This window comes from Mastigoproctus giganteus, chromosome 5 (genome assembly GCF_048544385.1).
Source record: "Mastigoproctus giganteus isolate SK-2022 chromosome 5, ASM4854438v1, whole genome shotgun sequence".
NCBI classification, from domain to species: Eukaryota; Metazoa; Arthropoda; class Arachnida; order Uropygi; family Thelyphonidae; genus Mastigoproctus; species Mastigoproctus giganteus.
This window is the reverse complement of record NC_143579.1, coordinates 50,417,690-50,439,924: the sequence shown is the minus strand read 5'-3', so window position 1 is coordinate 50,439,924 and position 22,235 is coordinate 50,417,690. Positions and strand designations below refer to the sequence as shown.

At 37.2% G+C, this 22,235-nt stretch overlaps 1 protein-coding gene across 1 annotated transcript; it reads left to right on the top strand.

The window, feature by feature from the left end:
• The first annotated feature begins 1,570 nt into the window (after positions 1 to 1,570).
• LOC150085383 (echinoderm microtubule-associated protein-like CG42247) lies at positions 1,571 to 20,509 on the top strand. The gene is made up of 4 exons (XM_090374549.1): positions 1,571 to 2,425; positions 15,461 to 15,629; positions 18,187 to 18,276; positions 20,367 to 20,509. Exons 1-4 carry the CDS (start codon positions 1,571 to 1,573, stop codon positions 20,384 to 20,386), a joined length of 1,134 nt encoding a protein of 377 aa, XP_090230675.1. The 3' UTR covers positions 20,387 to 20,509.
• Positions 20,510 to 22,235: the final 1,726 nt, after the last annotated feature.

The following is a 22,235-nucleotide window of genomic DNA, read 5'->3' as shown; positions in this document are numbered from 1 at the left end:
TCTCCAAGAAGGAGTTCAGGTATTCCATTTTAGATCATCTTCTTCAGCTTTCCTTCAAACCGATCCAAAGATAGCATATGGTGGTGGTTTAATGGTATTTTTGTTGTCTTCAAAATCCATCATCGATATCCAAAATATTTATCGATAATCTAAGACATTATAGCAAAAGCACCATGTGCATTTGCGAGACCTTCTGAAAATGTTATCAACTACAGCGCTTCATAGATGTGAGTGGAATCTGCTTTAGCTAAGTTTGCTTTGCATATAATTTTCGTTGAATTAGTTCTTTCGAAGCTAGCAGATAGCTACAAATCCGTAGAATGCTTTAGCTACAAATGTTATAAAATGATATTATCATTTATTTTACAATCCTTTTATCGTAACAGTTTTGTGATGAAGATTTTTTTTTTTTTTTTTTTTTTTTGTTCATTTGCTTTTAATAGCATAATGTACTTGAGAGATCGCATAATAAGTGAATATGATGAAGACTGTAATGTTCAACGAAATACAGTCCAAAAACTTGCTTTGACTTGTGTTGCCTGCACAAATGTTCCCACTGAATATTAAATTTCGTTTGAGCTTGTCCTCAAATTCTACATATAGTGATCCTCTAGAACTTGCAGATTTTAATTACCTATGTACAAAAGGATCTATAGTAATCTGGACTGAGCCAGCCAAGTTAAAAATACAACAAATATTCAAAAGATGTTTGTTTTGTTTTGCATGCTTAAAGAAAAGTGAAACGAGAAGAACAAAGATATTTTAAATAGCCGAAAACAACCTTCGACCACAAATAACCATAAAAGGTTAAAAAAAGATTGCGTGTAGTTACTATTGAGATAGCAACATGCAATGTTTCTTATACCCCTATATTCTGAAGTACAGTTTTCTCTTAAACAAGTCCTGGAAACAAGGTCTTGTTTAAGAGAGTATGTGTATCTTCCAAACATGCACGTGACGTTTATGTGGATGTGAAGGAGTTTGAGAGAGTATTAATATGATTGATTAATATCATGGTATTCTTGCTTATGTGTGTGGCTCATGTAGACGTGCATCTATACACCTCCTGAGTACATTTTAAATGTTACTTCATTCCTCTCTCTCGATCTTTCTCTCTCTCTCACTCACACACATCGCCACTAGTTTAAACCTGATCAAGTAGTTGCCTGTCACTATAACCATTTGCCTGCCTTTGGTCGATGAGACAGGAACATTTTGTTACTGTATCCATGGAGATGTAAACAGAGCGAAAATAGTCGATCGTAAGCATAAAGGAATAAAAAATACCGATTAGTGAGCTATCGCTATAAGGGATATTATTGCTGTGTGAACAGGGTGCTATAAGGAAGCATGATTAGTGTTTGCGGAAGGTAAAAGAAATGAGATGTGTCGCGGGTACTCCTACAAGTCAATGTTTACCGTTTCACAGCTACGCTCATAGTGACAAGCAGTTAACGCCGGTAAAGTGGGAACTGAATATTTCAAGCAGTGAGTTCACTTTAGATGTATTAATCTGCCAGCTTAGAAACAAAGTTGTTGCTAGGTTTCTGTATTAATTCTTCATAAATCCATGGTGTCCAGCCCTCTCTTAAGTGATAGACTTAGCATAACGAGTGATCGTAGTCGGAGACGATGTCAAAGCGAAGACAGTCGCTATATGAGCTTCCGATCCAAATCCCAAGATATGCAGAGGAGCGTTCATTCTAACTCCCTTGAAGCCTTGAATGACAAGAAGGCGTACGATACTCGAATTGGGTATAATTTCATGAAGAAGCGGCTGAAACCTCTCGAAATACCACCTCAGAAGGCTCGGGTTATGACCTTTTTCCGGAATGGCGATCCGTTTTATAACGGCACTCGTGTATCCGTACAACCTGGAAAAGACTTCAAGACACTGTCTAGATTATGTGATCTTCTCAGCGATCGTACAAAAATTCCACAGGGAGTTCGTTTCATTTTTACCTTAGAAGGCCAACAGATCAATCATTTGGAAGAACTTCAGGATGGCCATTCATACGTAGCTTCAGGAACTAAGCAATTCCAACCTGCGATGTACGGAAATGCTAATAGGATGCGCTCAGCTCATACTTCTAAGCGACCCAATCCTTCAACCTTAAGGGAAGATGACATGAAGTTATACAGACCTCTTTCCGCTCTCTCTCCAGTGATACCTTTACGAAAGAACAAATCTTCCTTTCGTGATAAGAATGTCCTAAAAAAGCCTAGTGGGAGTCGTGGAGAATCCCTTCCAGGATCACGCGACAGTTGTGTTATAACCGTTGTAAATAATGGTGATCATTCGGTCCAAAGTCGTGTTCTCCTAAACCTCCGCACATCTCAGTCCTTCGAAGAAGTCTTGAGTGATCTTGGACAAGCAGTAAAAGTGAAGAAAGCTCAGAACATGTTCACCCCGTGGGGCGAAAAGGTAACACTTTTTTCCAGTTTGTTCGTTTATTGTATTTGTTAGTGTCAGTGATAATATTGTATAATATTGCAAACAAGCGCATGCCAAAATCCTTTGACCATCAAGGATTTTGGCATGCGCTTATTCTTACTCATTTTCACTCTACACTTTATTACAATAACGCATTAATGCCCAGATTTTGATAGTACATCGTTATAGCTAAGTATTACTTTAGCAAAACAACCTACTGTACTCATCAAACATAACTGCAGTTTAGCATATTTTTTCATTAATTTATTTTTGTTAATATGTTCGCTGCAAGAAATATTTCCCTTTCTTTTGACCTTTTACTGGATAATTATTCAAAAAAAGTTATATAGGTTGAATTCAGAATTTGCTGTCAAATTCTGCAACACGACAGAAGGAATGCACAAAATGCTGTTATCTCAAAACTTGCATTTCATACTGTATTGGATATACCTCAACTGTCAGACCTGTTAATCACTTCAGGAACACCATTAGCCGAGTGGTCAGGAGCGGGGGTGCAATAGCACACGCTCCTTGAGTAGGCCGGGGTTTAAGCCCCTGACTGCTGAATACGGTCGATCTGCCAACCCGCACAGGACCAGCGTGGCAGATTAAGGTCCCTTTCCCTCAGCATGAATTGTTGAGGAGGCTTCCATCCTGTAGTGGGTTGGTAATGGCTGCACTTTTTTTTTTTTTTTACAGTATTAACATATGAAAACGAATGCCACTTAATAAAGCTTTTTCGGCAATTGTTGTCACCTTTTCAGTGAAGAGCTAGGCTTTGGTTTCATTATGAGGTTTTATATTTCGGTATTCAATTTATTAGCTTAACTTTTTGAGGTTTTTTGCCTCCCATTCCTTTCTTATATTAATATAGATATCCAGTTTACCCTAAGTCGAAACGGTTGTGCCCAGTTTGGATAAAAAGACGTTGTCTATGATTGTCTTCACTTTGTTTTTCTATTCACCCCTAGCTCTTTACTGATGAGGTGATACTGAAAAACTAAATAAAAATAGATTATAATAGACTGATGACGGGTGATAAAATGCTAATAGTAGCATTTTTTCTGATTGGCAGAACATAGAGGGTAGCTCTGGACACTCGAAATTTAGTTATTTTAAATCTTTTCTTTTGGTAATACAGAAATTCCAATGATAATAAATATCACGTGGTTTACCATCAGCACATTCTTCACGAGACCATCAAATACAAATGCAGCATTGGATCCTGTTTTCTGCAAAAAAATTTCCAGAAATCCTGCACGCTGTCTCATTTTCTGTAACTGCTACGAATTCAGAGAAAGGAATGGGGCCTGCTTCTGCTTCTTTACATTAAATGAAGATTTTTTTTTCTGCTTTATTAAATAAAAAGATCCACAGTTTTTCTTGTAAGAAGTAAAAATGAGGATTATAAAGCTTTTCTTTTTCTAGCCATGCACTTTCTATCGTTAGCTTCGGACAGTAGTGATCAATTCTTTAATATTTCTTCAGTACAATTTTTTCTAGGCCTATCAACATTTTTTTTTTTAAGTTTGTGATTATAGGTCTCTTAAGTAAAATAGAATATAAAACGTCATATTATGTATTTTTCATGGATTCTTCACTCCAGAAATAACCCCTATTGGTTGACCTCTTGAATTTAGGCATAACTGATCTTTCTATTTAATATGATAAATAAAACGTTTAATTAATAATACGTCAAAGTTTTCCCTCCTGTCCGAGGCCATCCCACGTTGAGCTGTACGACACATTCTAATACCGTTAACATAAAGTTTTAAATAAAATTATTTACGCTTATATTATGAAACATTCGCAATGGTAAAAACACGCTTCGTAAAATGTCATGCACTCTGTAATTTCACTTACTAGAGTTGATCTGCTGCTGCTGTACATCGGTACAATCTGCTGCTGCTGCTGCTGTACATCGGTACGTCAAATCTGGTAAGCGAAATTGCAGCGTTCCCCTCGATCCCTCCAACAGGGAAAACCACTGACTTGGGGCAGGAAACGCCATCTGTGGAGCCAAAGTCATGATTAATTCTTGAAACTGATTCTCGACATTTTCCCTTCCTTAGTGAATATGGAAGACTCTACCATCCCTCGAAAATCGCTGAAAGGGCTTGGCGGTTGTTTGATGCCTGGAGAGGTATCGTGATCATGGTGACAATATCTTTCAGGAACTTTAACTGCTCAGAGGTATGTGAGTCTTTTCAGAGGTTCCATTGGCTCTGAATTTATTTTCACGAACATAATACTCTTTCACATTGCGCTAGCAGGTCGAGAATTCCTTAGAGAAAAAGGAAAATTCCTTCTTCGGATGGAGAGTCAGCAAGATCTTTGGATCTGAATACGGCTGAGCACATCTGGAATATTTCAGGAAGACGATTTGTCGATGTCCGTCCCAGAGTTGTCTGTACTAATAACGAAACTATAAATTCTTCCTCCCTTTCTGCTCTTCGACAGTTATACCAAACGAACCGTTTCTTCTCCCTTACCCTTGCGGCCCCCAGACCTGGAGGTATGGTAGTTTCTCCACAGCTCAATCTGCTGCTGCTGTAGAAGAGCCGGATTTATTAGCACAAGATCTTATCACCAGCGTTGTAAAAAGCATGAGAGTTCACTGTGAGGGCCGTTTGGCTGTTGTGAATGATTATATTCTATTAAGCACCTGCATTTTTCAGGACTGTTCTATGCATTTTGACTGCTATAAGATGTGACAGAAAATAAGAATTGGAGGGGAAAGGCGTGCCCGGTGAGACCATCCCTTCTGGGATCCGTGGTGGCTCATAACATCCATAGGCATGCATTCATGATGATGATTCATGAAAATAAAGACATTATTCAGTAAGAATTGAGTCCTACGTTGAAGCTCTTCCACAAAAGATCTAACTTTAACACGTACTGTACATATTTCCTTATGTCTAATTTTATGGTTCTGACGTAAATTTTGGACATCAGTGTATTTTTTGCAGGATACTTACTTCGGAAAGTACTTCATAAACCAGTTGCAAGGAATATTTTACAGTTACAAAGAATAGCAAAGGCAAACGACAGGGTTTAGTAATTTTCGGAACTGCAACCCGACCGGGGTTTTCACATACGACTGTATTTCGAGTATATAGCGATTGATACAATAACCAAATAGCAGCATCCGGCCAACGACAATCCTTTGATTGGAAACATTTCAATGCGAGAGGCCAGTGGTTTGTGCAGGGTGCGAGAAAGGTTATATTCGGTCAAATAACCCATTACAACAGTGATAACCAAAGAAGCATTTCAGAATTCTACCTTGTCGCGGATAGGGCATCGCAGCCTTTGTCCTAATCGGGTTACACTCCTGTCGGTAAAAAAACAAGAAAATACTGTTATAGTAAGCGCACTAACATCGAATTGTGGAGGATAGGAAAAACGTTGCGATCCAATTTGCAACAACTGTGGGAAGCGCTTGAGTCAACATGGACCAGTATCCACGTGTAACGCTTTCGACGATTTCGAGTCCATGCCACGACGAAGGGCTGCTCACTGTTATGTTGGCGAACCTAATAAAGTGCTCACTCAGTGTATACACACCTTTGACATAAAAAATATTGTTCTTTGGTATTAGCACAAAGAGAGAGGCGTCAATCTATTATGTCTGTGAACTCTTTGTATTCTGTGGTCGTTCACTCTGTTTTGCTAGTTGGAAAACCCGAGTTTCCAGGATATAATGCCTTGAGCACAGCTTTTGCCAAGACTGAGTAATTCGATACAGTGTAAAAAAAGTCGCAGAAAAAAAAATCCCTACCCCCACCACGTCTTTAGGAGATTCAACTACCTGCGAAGCATGAAAAATACAAGGATGTTACATGAACTCTAAAAGTAATATGTTATATTGCGACTAGATGGCATTAGTAGTCTATATCGTCTTGATAAATTAGATGCTCATTTTTAGTGTTGTTTTTCTCGATAGTTAGCGTTCCCTTCTTAATTAAAATGATGGAAATTTGTTTTACGCGAAATTATTGGTTCATAAGTATTACTAGAAAACAAATAATATGCAGGAGAAATGGTATGGACTTTCACACAATCCCTGTAACGTGTCTGAAAGTGCTTATCCTGCAAAGCGAAGACCATAGATACCGAGACTATCGCATGTCACGAATTTAGTTGATAGGGATCGTTGGCTTGAATTTTACGAGTCATTTTTACGCATGTGTATTTAAACTGAATATTAAATCAAAGAAAAGGAACACATGTGGTATTATCGCAAATTGATTAAATTAAGATGAAATACTTTTTTTTTTAGTCACAAGAACGTATTCCTATAACAACAAGTGTTTTGTTTGCAAGAAATTACTGTAATCTGTATAAAAGTAAAAACATAATTAACCACTGGAAATTTAAAATTATTTTAAAAATATATATAATAATAATAATAGAATAAATTTTTAAAAAACTGGGGATCCGCTTTCTTTTCTTTTCTGTTTTTTTTTTGTTAATTTTTAAATTCCAAACTTTAACCATACTTTACTTATTTATTATTTTTTTATTATTATCTTTTTGTCTGTGTTTAAATAACAGCAAACAAAAATACTTTCTGTAGTTTCATCTGTGCAAAAAAATGTATAATCTCCATTTAATCATTTGGAAATTGAATATTTTCCAGATTTCATTCCTTTACCTTAGTGAGACTTCCTTCAAACTGTATGGGACTGTCAGTTGGAACAACAGTGCGTACTGGGCCCAAGAAAATTCATATTTAACAATGAAAAATGCACCGGCACTTCTTACAAAAACATGGAGATTCTTTTAAAAAACCTTCTATATATCTGTAAGAAAGAGAATATTATGCCATCCATTGCATACTAATAAAAAGTGTCATCAAATTGAAGAGCCATCACGTTACCAAAGAACAGTGCGGAGTATACATCTCAATTCCGTGACCTCACTACTAGGCTTTTACCTGTGGGAATAAAATAAAGCAAAACTTTCCAAAATGAGCATCGTGACACCTTGGTGTGTCGTATCTCAAAGTGTATCGTCAGATTGATTTTGACTTAATTTCAGCATTGTTTCACTCTGATTTCCTTTCACTGTAGATATCTAACTGATTGATTATAATTACATTTACTGAATAATACATCAAATTATACATTTGTTGTTTCACTTGCTTCATTCAAGGCGATCGGTGAGATCTGGACACGTCCCAGAGCATCTTTATTTACATGTTTCTAGCTCTAAATAAAGGAAGTTACGTAACGTTGAATTTACCATAATCTTAAAGATAAAGAACAAAAAGTATAGGGTGTCGGATTATTTTTGGCACGTTCGCGGTGTGTTGGCATCAAAAATGTTTGGAAAATACAGTAAAGAATTCTATGTATGCTAGGAAAACTGGTAGGGCTGAGGCGTGGGACTTAACTGTCTTTCTCTCCCCCCCCCCCTCAATAGGAAGATGGCAACAACTGTCCCGATTTGTTGCTGTATTTCTGTTTTTGAAAAGGCAACTAAGACAGAGGCAGTATATTGTGTTTCTAAATTTGCGCACGCAACGGTAGGTTTGTCTGTTTTACTTTAAAAAAAATAAATAAATAAAAATCACCGAACTTCTAGCAGAAAACCATGCACCCCGCCGGATACTTCAAAATCCCTTGTGCATTATCAATAATGCATTTTTGCTGAAGTTAAATATTTGCAACATTCAATTTAAATTTCACCAGTGGACTAAGTTTGCATATTTTGATGTTAAGGAAGTAAAGTGAAGTAAAGTGTAAAGTGTGTTTGGGGTCAAAGGTCACTAGGGATTTCCCTCATCTCCGCATAGTTTTCATTGTCATGTGATACAATACGCTGTAAAGCCCAGAGATTTAAAAGTACGTGGATCTTGTGGTGTATAACATCATGTACCGTTGTTCTTCTGGCCTATTAGCCGCTGGGACCCTGATGGGGCCCAACGTTGCCCACACTAAACCTCGTGGAGGTTGACCAGGTACATCCGCTGTTGGTTTAGATAGAGTAGGGGGAGACTGAACACTGGGGAAAGACAGAAATATGGGGGCAATAGAGAAGGCACCCCAAGGAGGTCAGTGGATTGTACAGTGTGTTTAGTGTCAAACGGCACCAGGGATTTCCCCCATCTCCGCGTGCATTGACAGTATTCTGTGAAACAGAACACTGTCAATGCTAGAGGTTTAAAAGTGTATGGATTTTTTATAGTGTCGTGTATCGTTGTTCCTCTGGTCATTTAGCCGCTGGGCCCCTAATGGGACCCAACGTTGCCCCACTCTGCCCCAGGTACACCAGTATCATAGTTATTTATTCTGGCAGGTCCTGCCACCTAATTTCCTGAGATTTCAGTGGCTAGGATCTAAAAAAAAAAAAATAAAAACGCTATAGACAGGGGTCAGCCAAAACAAAAGGATTACTAGTTGGGCGATTTGATATTATTAAATTTTTGGGTGTAGGGCTCAAGCAGTTTGGAGTTGATTCGGACACTGGTTGTAAGTTAGAGAAGGGGAGGGAAACTGAAGGCTGGGGGGAAAAAGATAGAGATACGGAGTCCATAGAGAAGATGACCCCAAATCAGTGGAGCGGGCCCATGCCCCACCAGGAAAAGAAAAAGGAAGCGACGAGGAGGGGACGAGACGGAAAAAGCCGCCCATCCCCCCCGGGGAGAGGGAAAGAAAGAGACCAGAAAAGGCGCTCGGCCCAGATCGCCAAAATGGCGTGTAGGCAGCAAGCTGCAGAAGGTCTTGTAGAGGTTGATCAAATCCAGAGAAGTCACAGATAAGGTGTCTCAGTTTAGGTTGAAAGTGGTCACGCATGGGAGCGGGGACCCATCCAGGGTTGCATCCAAACCAGTTAAGTCCACAGTAATTAGTATGGTCGTGTCGTTTCTCAATCGGTGGAAAGTCGGTCACGTTGTACAGAGGTGGTCATTCATCAAACAGTTCAGACTGCTGTCCGGTCCGGGGTAAGGTTCAGATGTTATCATTGGAGTCCTGTTGCACTAGGATCGAGACTGTTCCACAAAGGTAGTAGGTCAAACGATCAGTTCTCTTGGTTTATGCAGGTGGTATATTCGTTCCATAGTTCTGATGTCTATGATTCTTAAGGGAGTGGAAGGGTTCTCTGCTTTGCGAAGACATCCTTTGCAAATTGAGTAAATGCACAATAGTGGTTATCATTCTGTATAATCTGATGTTCTTGGTTTCTCGGCAAGAAGTGTATTTTCATAATTAATATGCGTTGCAGATCCTCATGTAAGGGACAGTCGTGAGTAAGGTGGTCCCAAGTTTCATCCTGTCCACAGGAACATCGCGGAATCTCAGAGATGCCGAAATCGCAGAGCTTTCTTCTGAAGGAGCCATGTCCAGTGAGGAGAAACGTCGTATGGAGGCAGATGAAAACCAGGCTGGAGAGCGTGGGTAGACTTGTTAAATTTCAAGGAAGAATTTCCATGTCACTGTCCCTTTTGTCGATGCCGACCATCTGTCTTGCCATGTTTGTTGGAGGTATGTGGTAAGCCATTGTGTCTCAGAGTTACTGGTGTTCGCAGGGTCGCTTGTGAAGCCAATGCAGGTAGCAACCCTTCCTTTTGATAAACAGTAGAGCAGCCCACAGCGCACAATTTCCAGATCCAGGGTAAGACAGCCCACAAGGACCTGGAGTGCATGGGTGTTGACCGTATGGCATGCTCTTGAGATTGTTAGTGAGATGGAATGCTGGATGGTATCCAATTTACGCTTGTTCACTGCTGTTGTTGTTGTTGTTGCTTTCTTATACCAAACACCAGCGGCATAGAATAAAGCCGGGATGAAGATGGTCTTGTAGAAGAGGACTAGTGTCCTTTTCTTCAGGCCCCAATCTCCCCCTGGTAACCCTGGCTATTGATGCAGAGTAATTCCTGATCTTTGTTCTAAGGTAGCAGAGGGGTGAGGTGAAGGGGAGATTTTTATCCAGGATAAGTCCTAGGTATTTGAATTCGGTTGCTAGTTTGACTGTGGTTCCCTCAATTTTAATTTGCAGAAGTCTTCTCAGATCCAGGAAGCCCTTTAGGTGGATGGAGCTTGTTTTTGTAGGCGAAATTTTGATGCAGTTCTTCCCAGCCAAATCCAGGAGGGTGGATATGGCTTAGTTACCCATAAGTTCCATTTGCGCCCAGTTGTCAGATTCTATAATTATAATCAGATCATCTACATAAGCTTGCGTTTTGACGCCATCGAGATCGAGGTTGAGGAAATCATCCAGGACCAGGATCCACAGAAGAGGTTCCAGGATTGAACCTTGTGGGCATCCCCTAAGGACCGGCCGAGAAACGTACCAGTACGGTACGCTGACTTTGATTATCCTGTGGGTTAGGTAGGTCTACCCCTTGAGTCTTGTACAATCTCTCCAGGGCCGAATTGATTGGCAAGGCTCTCATCACATACTCCTCCTATCGTGTCTGGGCAGAATTGCAGACATGCAAATTCAACTCTAACTCACGACGATGAGTATGGTTATTATTGGGTTGTTGTAGTGGTGGTGGCAGTGGTTGCTGTTCTGTGTGAATACCTATGGTTGGTTATTAGGATTTTTATGGCGCATCAGCAACTGAGGCCATAGTGCGCCATGAATCCCTATGTAGTGAATAGTTCTGCTGTGTACTACGGAGTGTCTGCGTGGGTAGCACAGTGGTATCGTCACCGTCCTCACCACACCGGGTGGAAAAGGCCCGGGTTCGAATCCCGTCGATGACGCGAGGAACTTTAATGGCTTTTTTTCACTCCGTGGCTGAGTTAGTCGGTCTCAGGCGTAGATGGCAAGGTTCCCCCCCCCAGAAACTGGGTTTTTTTTCGTGAGAGAACACATGCAATTTACAAACAAAATAAATATATGTGTAGATGTAATTATTTCCAGGAGACCCTACAGTGACGTAGCTACCATGTAGGCAGGCAAGGCAATTGCCTGCAGGCCCGGGTTCTTTAGGAGCCCGACGTCTTTGGCTGTCTCCTGTTTTTGCACTTTTCATTAATTAAGTAGGGGCCCGAACATGTTCTTTGCCTCCGGGCCCGAAAAATGGTAGCTACGCTACTGGGACCCTAATATCATAATTTGTTTTGTTACTTTTGCACTACAGTGGCTGTTTTAGTAGTATGTGGGGAAGGGAAAGAAGTCTGAGTATTCATAGTAAGAAAGTGTTGAAAAGAGTAAAGTGAAATTGAACCTCTCTTGACCAGTTACTACCTAAGCAGTAACGTTATGGAGAAAAGTCAAGGGAAAGCTTAAACTAACTGTACTCGGGCATATTCCTGTGATAGAGGATCCATAACCCAAGTAACAGGCTATTCAGATAGCGCCCCTGATTTCTACTTCTGCTGTGATAATTATCCCAGAACTGTCTACAAAATAAGACGGCACCGGTCGAGATATACGGAAGACTCCCTCTAGCAGGACTTAATCGCGCTCAGTAAAAGTGAAGGAACCACACCATGAAAAAAGGAACTTGAGTCCTCAGAACTGTTGATTTCAGTTTAGGCATTGTAAGAAAGCTAAGACAGAACAGAAAATTAACGCTTGATTAACGCAAGGTAATTGAAAGCTACCACATATGTATTTTCATGAATTTAGGATAAAGATTAAATCTAGGTGTTGTGCAAGATTATGCTATTACGAGTAATGCATCCGACGAGAGAGAAAGCGAAAATTTAAATGTGGATTAGAAGTGTGGTTTAAGATATTTCGTAGAAAGAGATCCATTGGCAAAAAATAGTGATACTAAAGTGTTTTAAAGGGTGGTTAAAGTTCATGTTACACAATTGATCGATTTGGCTGTTGAGTAATGAGGAAGATTAATGTTGATTAAGCAAGGTTATAATGTAATGATAGTGAAAGGAACGTTACAGTTAAGTAATGGAGGAAGTTAACTGAAGTGAATACCATTCTGTATGATGTGGTCACAAAGGAACTGGATGCAAAGGATAATTTTGATATCATATATTTGAATCATAGAAAGGCTTTTGATACTGCTGCACATGGAAGACTGCTGTACAAATTGGAGCAGTGTGGCATTGGAGGCAAATTGCTGCTATGGATAAAGGGATGGTTGGGTGGGAGAATACAGAGAGTGGTAATCAATGGATGCTGCTCTTCGTGGACTAATTGTATTAGTGGAATCCCTCAGGATTCGGTGTTGGGTCCATTGTTGTTTTCTGTATTTATTAATGATATTGATGATGGTATATCAAGCTTAATGTCGAAGTTTGCAGACGATACGAATGTCGGCAGGGTTGTTAATGACGCTACTGACAGTACGCTGCTGTAACAGGATCTAGAAAAGTTGAGTAGATGGGCTGAGAGGTGGCAACTGAAGTTTAACATTGACAAACGTAAAGTACTGCATATGGAAAGCAGTAACCCCAGAGTAAAGTATCAACTAAGTGATACTACACTGACAGTGATAGAGAACGAAAAGGATCTGGGGGTAATTGTGCAGGCAGATATGAAGTTTTCTGAGCAGTGCAGACGGTCTGTAAGAGTAGCTCCTGGTGTCTTGTCAATGATATACAAGAATTTTTCTAGCAGGGATAAGGAGGTGATTATCTCCTTGTATAAGGCAATGGTCTGGCCCACACCTTGAGTACTGTATACAGGGTCTGGAGGCCTCATTTTAAGAAGAATGTAAAGCTGCTGGAACGAGTACAGAGAAGGGCAACAAGATTAGTGAATGGAACAAAGTGTTGCTCTCTCGAAGAAAGGCTTAAGTTTTGTAAATTACAGTGCCTGGAGACTAGGCACCTGCAAGGTGGTCTGAGTGACATGTATAAAGCCTTGAATGGTTTGAGCATACTTAATGCTGATGGAATTTTTCCTCTTGCTCAGAATAATTGCTTAAGAGAGCATAAATTCAAATTGAGGAAAGACAGTAGTAGGATAGATGTGCGGAACTCGCCTTTAGCCAGCGGGTGGTTGATTGCTGGAACAAACTTCCATCTGTCGTTGTAGAAGTTGATAGCTTAAATAGATTCAAGGCAAAACTAGTCAAACATTTGTGCATGGGTGAAATGAGAAGGTTTTTTTTTTTTTTTGTTGTTTTTTTTTTATGGCTGATGCTATATAAGCTTGCTTTCTTTCTTCCATCATGTGCCTCTACTAATGCTAATGCTGTTTGCCTACAATTTTACACATCCCCGTCTTATTAATCATAATTAGACCCAATCACGTATTTGAATTCTCACTTCGCTCTTCCCATATGTTAGTATTTTAAATCATGTTAATTTTCTAATATTATCTCAATTTTGTGGTTTTCCCATCCCCAAAACATTCTCAACGTTTACAGAATGACTACCTGTAGATCGCGCCTTTTGAAAACGGACAACCTAAATCGTAACGCCTGGTTTTGGCTTCTTAAAAGTGTCAGTATATTGCGGATTAAACTGTTCCGCTAATTACTTTCTCTTGTGAGCTTTCCTAATTTCGCCCTTTCTTTCTGCATATAATTACTTATTAAGTACCCCTTTCTTAAGAGCTCAAAGTAGCGCCCCTACTTTGTCGATTGTTTGTTTAATTCTGAACATTAGGTTTACCTTTGGTCGTTTCTACTTATTGAAGTGCCTAACTGACAGGCCTACTCCACTAATGGAAACATTTTGCAAGATTGTTTGTCTTCCTAAATATGGTGATCTCGTTTGTTCCTTAAGTGTATGCTTCCTACTCACTCTTACTAATAAGTAGTAATAAATAATAATAAGTAGTAATAAATCCTTACATTCCATCAGCATCAAGATTACAAAAGGTCTCCGACTTTTATTTGTTTTCTCACCTGTCCATACCGGTGTTTCTCTAATCCTTTAAGTGCATTTCTCAACCTGCTTTCCTAACAGAAATACATTTTTGTCTTACAAGTTGATTTAATAATTTTATTCCCATAATGGTGAGTTTCCCTCCAAATTTCTCCAATCGGTAACGGAAAGATTGAAATCTCCCATAATAAGACACTCTCACTTACTCACCTTTATAATTAAATCATGAAATACAATTTTGATAATTAAATTATTATAGAAGCCTCTAGCTTTAATAGTAATTTATTTCTATAATAGCAGTTTAGTGATATTTTAAGTAAATTATAAATTAAGTTATATTGAGATTTTCTTACTTCATTTGGCTCCTATGATGAATCGGTATTTATAACCAGGGCCATGTTGGTCTTATCCTAAAAGTATAGAGAGTAAATTTGATTTTTAATCTGTGTTTTACAGTAATTTCAATGGAAGCAAACGTTCGTCACATAAGATTTCTTTCCTCTGCTGACGAACTCGGAAACGTGTTCTTGCAGTTTTCGCCGTGTGGAAAAGTTCTGAGTTAGATCTTCCATCTGACGGAAGGTAAATTCAGAACGGAAAGTCGACACTGAGAAATCCTCTCCCCTCAGGATGAGCGGAACTTTCATGGATTTAGTTGGTCTCGGTCAGGTTTCATGGTTGCCCCTTTTAGAAACTTGGGTTTGTGACTCCGAAAAATGACATCCATTAAACAGATTATAGAATACAGGGTGTACTGACGCCTCATGGCCTTCATTGCCTCTACATATATTCTAAACAGCCTAATCCTTACATCAGTATATGTCAGATTCTAATCTTTTATTTACATGAAATATTCTATCTGATTTTTAAAAAAACAAAGTTGTGAATAGCTGACGAAATAGAACTTTTACTGTTGTTATTATGGTCTTGTTAAACCCATTAAATTGGTAGCTTTAAGAGCCGGCGTTAGGTCGCACTTTCATTTGGCCTTATATAATGAAATTTATATTCCCCGTGAATTTGTTTTCACTAAAACGAAATAGATTAAGCAAGGATTTTGTAGAACTTCGCAACCTTCGCAGGATTTTAGGAACCCTCTGAGTACCTAAATAGAATATATAAATTAATTTCAAGTTTTTTAAAGCTTTTATATAAACACACAAGTTCTAATTCTGTACGTTTTGATATACAAAGTAGAACTTGCCTGTCTTTCTGTCTGTTCTACCAAGGTGTATGTATATTTGAATACAAATACCATTTGTTTCAGGTGCGGAGTTTCTCACAGCTGAAGAATGAATTTCAAGACGTCGAACTTTTCTATCTGGATGAGAATAACGCTAATTTGTTATCAAACGACACTACCCCACCAGTGAAGTTCTTGAAGAAACCAAGAAACTATAAATACCAACGATCTAACAGCCTCTCAAAAATAAACGGTAAGCATGGTTCGTCAAAGTATCATTGTGCTTCTTAGCGTATAAATTATTTTAATACTTTATAAAATAATATAAATTATTTTACATTTAAAGGAGCTCCAGAATATACTATTTAATACTCTTACAGGACCTCTTTAAGGTTTTTGCAAGCTAGGGAGGGCCAAAATCGGAACTCCTCTGAGTTAGAGCTATAGTGAAAAGTGTGCAAGTAAGACAATCTGTATCCCGATCAGTGGGATGCCTTAATAGTCATTTTTATTAGTAATTTAATCATCACTATTTGAACGATAACCCGCTAGTCAACACTGAACCGAATATTTTTGATTACTGTACAAAATACGAATTTCCTTGAAAAAAATACGCAAAATGTTTAATATGAAGGAGTTGGTGGTTGTTGTTGAGCTTTAGGCGCATCAATATGTCCGTAAATTGCGTGTGTTCTTGGTCGACTTGCTGTTGCTTGACGAAAACCCGAGTTTCCGGATGAAAAACCATGTGACCCTCGCCTGAGACCGACTAACTCAGCCACTTTGTGAAAAAGAACCCATAAAAATTCATTTCATTATTGACGGAGTTCGAACTCGGGTCTTTTCCACCTGGCGTTGAGAGGACGGTCATTATACCAATTGTACTACCCACTAGAGCAGGGGTGGGCAACTTTTTTCGTCAGCGGGCCGAATGAAATTTTCGTATCATGATGCGAGCCGAATGAAATTTTCGCATCATGATGCGGGCCGGAATAGATTGAACGATTTAATAAAAAAAATCAGAACCTAAAAAATGTTATATTACTTGAATTACCAAATTATTAATGTATTTTTAAAAAAAGTAAATACAATATTTAAATTTGTCAGAGCTCTATCTGTTTTGACAAAATTTTCAAAGTATTTTGTTGCTTACGCAAACCACATTTTAAATTTTCTGCTTCAATTTTCATTTGTTCCGGTGAAAATAGCTTATATTTTACGAAATGTTTTTTTGAAAAATGCCTTTTTAGATTATATTCTTTAAAAACGGAAATAGTTTCGTTACAAACCAAACAAACAGCTTTATCGTCTATATTTGCAATTAAATATCTGAATGTCCAATTATCATTGAAAATGCGGCATTCGGCATCAATTTTTCTTTTTTTTTTTAATTGGCTCATTTTATGGGCTATAAATTATATTAAATTAAAAATTGTAATAATTAGAAAAGGCATAAAACATAAAATATCTCGCACCAATATTATTTTTTTCAATAAGAAGTCAAACCCAAAGGAACTTCGTCGATCGATGCTACAATAATAATTATGAAATAACTCTTTGACGCTGCGTAGAATCACTTGGTTATGTTGTACTGGCCGCGATTCCCGATTGAACCGAATTAAGCCGAACGTTTACGGCGGTGTAGTCAGGTATGGATTTTCTATATTTATGCATTTACCTAGGGGGCCGGATTCAACATCGTCGCGGGCCGTATGTGGCCCGCAGGCCGGCTGTTGCCCACCCCTGCACTAGAGCAACATACGGGTAGACGGATGCATGCTATATTGAGCTCTTTCATCGGTTTCTGAATTGACAACCTGGGGCTGCCATAATTGCTTTTTTCTCTACATATTTTCTCCCACTCTGTTCTCTAATTTTGATATATATTGCATCATCCCATGACGGATACTGCTATGTGATATTTCATTTTATTATACAATATAATGTTGAAAATCATATTTAAAATTTAGTTGATTCTATGTTGCGTTAAAATACTTAATATGTGCAGGTTGAGGGAAAAGTCCTTGTGCACTTTTATTTCCATTGTACTGAAAGTAGGAAAGTACGCACGCCTTAGGCGGGGTATGTGACTACTGGCACATAGTCCCAACTCCTCTCCTGTTCTCCAGTATCCTTCAACCAGTCGTGCTAAACAGTGAGCTGCTTGGAATCGTGAAAGTGTTGTGAAATTTGCGTTATCAATTAACGTTCACTATTACTACTTCGAACAAGCTCACAGGGACTTTTCGCTATAGGTTAGATTAGATACTGTATTTATCGTGTAGTATGTTTTAGTACACTGTACACAGTGGCGTAACTATTCCAATGCGGTACATTGGGGCCCACGATCGAAAGGGGGCCGACTTCCCTCATGTCCGAAATAGAAAAAAAAATTAATTGATTAAAAATGTAAGTTTTTTGTTATGTTTATGATTAAATTTACTATGTCTAAGAACAATAATTTTTTTTCACATGAAGCATGTTTATGGTTAGCAAGCTGCACAGCACAGGCGAAACTGCATTGAATAGAGGTGAAATGGTATTAGCATAGGTGCTGCTTCCAGGGAAATTTTTAGTGAGTTTTTATTTTTACCAAAACAAATATTTTCAGTGAGTGGCCCACACTACACTTTGCCTTGGGGTCCACTTTTTATAGTTACGACACTGACTGTACATAAGATAATCAATATAATTATAAAATGAAACTGGAGACATTTAAAATTTCGTAATTTACTTACTGTAAACTAATAAATATTCAGTTATAGTCTTCGTTTTTCGATAAAATTTTATCTTACTGTTTGCATTTTTAGTCAACAAATGGACCACTGATGAAAAACATTCCGAAGGTGTGCCAGTGAACGAATTAGCGAAATCTGAGCACAACGATAACGACTTTTTCGGTACGTATACGTGTGTATTCGCCGAGTTTTGTCTTCGTTGCCTTCTGATAGTAAAGTAGTAAAGAGAAGTTGGGACACAGATAAAATATTTTTACATGGTAGCCTTCCGTTTCTTAACTATAGCGTATATATTGGATCGTTGTGTGTGTGTGTGTGTGTGTGTGTGTGTGTGTGTGTGTGTGTGTGTGTGTGTGTGTGTGTGTGTGTGTGTGTGTCCTTTTCTCCACACTGCATGCACCTAGCATACTATCGGATCATAAACTATCTGGTGAATTTTAGACATTTTCCAGGAAAAAAAACTGCTCCTTATGGTCTTCAAAATACGGAATTTCATGTAGTTGACGCCAGAACACTCAATACAGGGAGTCCCAAAAGTCACTATCTATTAGGCTAAATAAGGCGAATCACGAAAATTGAAGTCTTAAAAACAGCAGAATGAAAACGTGAATTGTTGAACCTAGTGAAGAGAAGGAAAACTGCCTACCAAATTTCAAAAAAAAATGTTTTAAAGGCAATATTATATGTATATTTGGGTCTGGAAAGAAAAAAAAATAATAATTAATAAATTATGAAAAGTTGAAGAACAATGTAAATACCCATATTTTGTTGGAAAAATATGTGTACAATCATGTCATCTGAAAATTTTTATGAAATTCATCTTATTTAGCCAAATATATAGTGACTTTTGGGACACGCTGTATAACTTGTACAAATATTGCACTGCTTTTTGTTCTGCCCAATAACGTCCCATATTGCTTCTTTATCGTATATTTACTTTCTGTATATTTTGATAAAGTACTGCTTTATTGCACAACAAAAAAAAAAAAAAAAAAAAAAGCATTCTACGGTGCTGCCCTTATAGTGTATCTTAAGTATGTATTGCTATTCACAACACAATAAAGATAAGACTAATAAAACTAATTATAAGCGAGAAAAAAAAAAGTAACAGAATTAGCTGCTCTGTTTTAGAAATAAATAATTTTTCCTCGAAAAAAAATTATTTCATCCAAATATTTTATTTTTAGATTTCTGAATTTTTAACATCAATTTTGTCGTAATTACCAAAGGTATACGCAGTGTTTACGCCAATGATATATAGAACGAGTAGTTATTTGTTTCTCAGCAGTGCAGTCATTTTACTCCCTCGAGAAACGCTAAAAATGAAAATGCGTGCTGTTCTCATAGAAACAGTGCTCGTTTTCATATCTATAAAAGACTGACAAGGACTCCAAAGTTTTGTAGCGAGTCTCTAGGTAGATTTGTTGCTGAGAGACTTATTTTTGTTTGTATGCTTTGCATGTAGTACATGCAAAAAAAAAAAAAAAAAAAAAAACATCGCATGCCTGTTTCGTGATTGAAATGCTCTTGTCTTGCGTTCGTGCGATCTGTATAATTCCTAGACAATTTATTTATACTAACACGCATATTTAATTAAAAATAGAATACCTGAGCCTTAGGACTATTATATAAGACTTTTGTGTTATTTTGTATTGTTCATTAGTAAACAAACATTTGAATCCGTTTGTTTACTAGTGAACTTCGCTTTATCAATAGTGATATTTGGTATCATTCGGAACACTGTTAAAAAATGACTGAAACAACAAATACAATAGTTTTATTTCTGTTAGATAATGCGAGTTGCACTTCTGTCTGCATTTGGCCATTTAATATTTGAATATATTGATTTCTTTAATTATTTTTAGTGAACGAAGAAATTACTTTTCTTCGTTTGTAGGCCAAGGAACATTAATTAAAAAAGGTTAAATAATATGCATACCTAGATTTTTGCTGTTTGCGCGATAAGTACTAGAGAATGCTGAAATTTTAAAAGTGGGAAATCAAAGAAAATAATTCTCTTGATATCTATTGCGGGTTTCGGCTTTGTGGATAGAGTAGAAATTATGGAATTGATTTGTTGTAATTTTAATCGGATCAGTTTGATCCACTGGGACCAGTTACTGGTTTGGAGGTCATTTTCACTTTTCAGAATTTGTAAATCCGTTAATTTGTTTGCTATACTATAGATGAGAATTGAGAGTTACTTAAAATTTAATATTGCTCCAATTAATTTTATGTTGTTTTCTTCCCAGGAAATTATCATAGTGAATAACTGAAAATATGCACATCCTGGATTTGGAATAACGCTGAGTAGATGTGTCAAGTGAGATGTTTTGCAATTCTCGTATCAGATCATGAAGTAAATACGTCGCAGAAACAACAGATGTTGAAAAGAATTAGCCTGCATAAACAAATCCGAGATGGAGTCCTCAACAAATCCTACTATTTATTCTTAGACAAATTCAGAAGACTTCATTAATCAACGGTTATTTTATTATTTTGCTTTTTTATATATTTATACTCCGCCATATATCTTCGATCCACTTTATTTCAGAGTATTTAATTAATTCAACAAGTGCCGTTGCTTTTAATTTACTTATTACCATTTTATGTTTTTAACACAAAATGTTATTACGTGATGTATATAGTGGTAATTTAATCACTCTTTACATGTGCACACTGAATATTTTCTATGCGCTAATAATGTAAAGTAAGAGAAAATACACAAGTCAGCTAGAGAATATGGGGATTTTTCCCTATATTGGCGATACTTTGGTAACTTTGGTAATGAAAAAATGAGTATTTCGATTTATTAGTTGTTTGTATAACACACAATACACAAATTGTTGTTTTTGATGTCATGAGCTCCAGATGGCTGAGATTGTATTTCTGAGTAATCCTACAACTTTGTGGATTACAACGATAGCAACGTTCAAAATATCACTCTTACAGTTAATTATGAATTGGCTTTTCCTGTTCCGCATACCATAAATTAACTTAGCGGAAATTCTTTCTTATATATATATAAGTATTTGAATCAATCAACCTTATATATATATATATATATATATATATATATATATATATATATAAGACTGATGCTATATATATATATATATATATAGCATCAGTCGAGATTCTATATTCTAACCCCCAGGCGAAAAATACGATATCCAGATCTGCCACCGACATTATTATTATAAATCCTTGAAAGATGCGTCCAAAGCTCTTTGTCTTGCTAACATATGCGAGTGCTGTCTATTAATGAAATGTATTATTATCAATAAATTACATTTAGTGTTTTTTTTTTTTTTTTTAACGCTTGTCATGACTTTCGTAACCGTCAACTGGTTCAAAATGCATGGATAAAATAAAATCGAAACTTCTAAACAAGATTATATTTTGTTGATTCCTTATTGAGGGAGTCATAAATTCAATAAATCTGGCAACCAGACAATGAGATTACGTTCAGTTTGTTACGATCAATAAATACGAGGAGAATACAATAGAACCTCAAATGAAAAATACTCTGGACAACTCAGATACCTAAAACAACAAGTTGATCTAAACTTTTCGCGCACATAATTGATATATTAATAAAATATTGTAATTACATTTGAATAACAAAATAGATGCACAGAACAATATTTTGTAAATAGGAAGTGTGCCACTTTATACTTCCTGAGAATTAATTATAGAAAATGTATTACAATAAAAACTACTTATTTTGTGAAGAATATTTTTATTCAAAACTTTAATGCATATTTATATAAGGTCGTCGTATATCAGATTACAGTACTTCAGAGTTATACCAGTCTTTTTCAGTGTGACCTGAAAGCCTCTTGTTTCAAAGATTTTTCGCATTTTTAGTATTACCCCACAATGATTTTCTGTGATATTAGCAAATTGCAGTATTTCCTCTCTCTAATCAGTCAGTTCAGTAGTAAACTTAATATATAGTTCTTTCCTACAGGTTTATACGTAAATTAATGAACCTTTTCACTTTAATGATTTTTAGAGAATTGCTTGGATTTTTTCTTATAATCCATGGATTGAGTATATTGCTGTGAGGAATTATAAAGTAACCAATTTACTTATATTTTCCGAATTGATTTCCTGAT

Coding starts and splice junctions, on each gene's coding strand:
- LOC150085383 (XM_090374549.1), top strand. CDS start 1,571: ATGGTGTCCAGCCCTCTCTTAAGTGATAGACTTAGCATAACGAGTGAT. Junction 2,426..15,460: donor TCACCCCGTGGGGCGAAAAG/GTAACACTTTTT, acceptor CATTTGTTTCAG/GTGCGGAGTTTCTCACAGCT. Junction 15,630..18,186: donor CAGCCTCTCAAAAATAAACG/GTAAGCATGGTT, acceptor TTGCATTTTTAG/TCAACAAATGGACCACTGAT.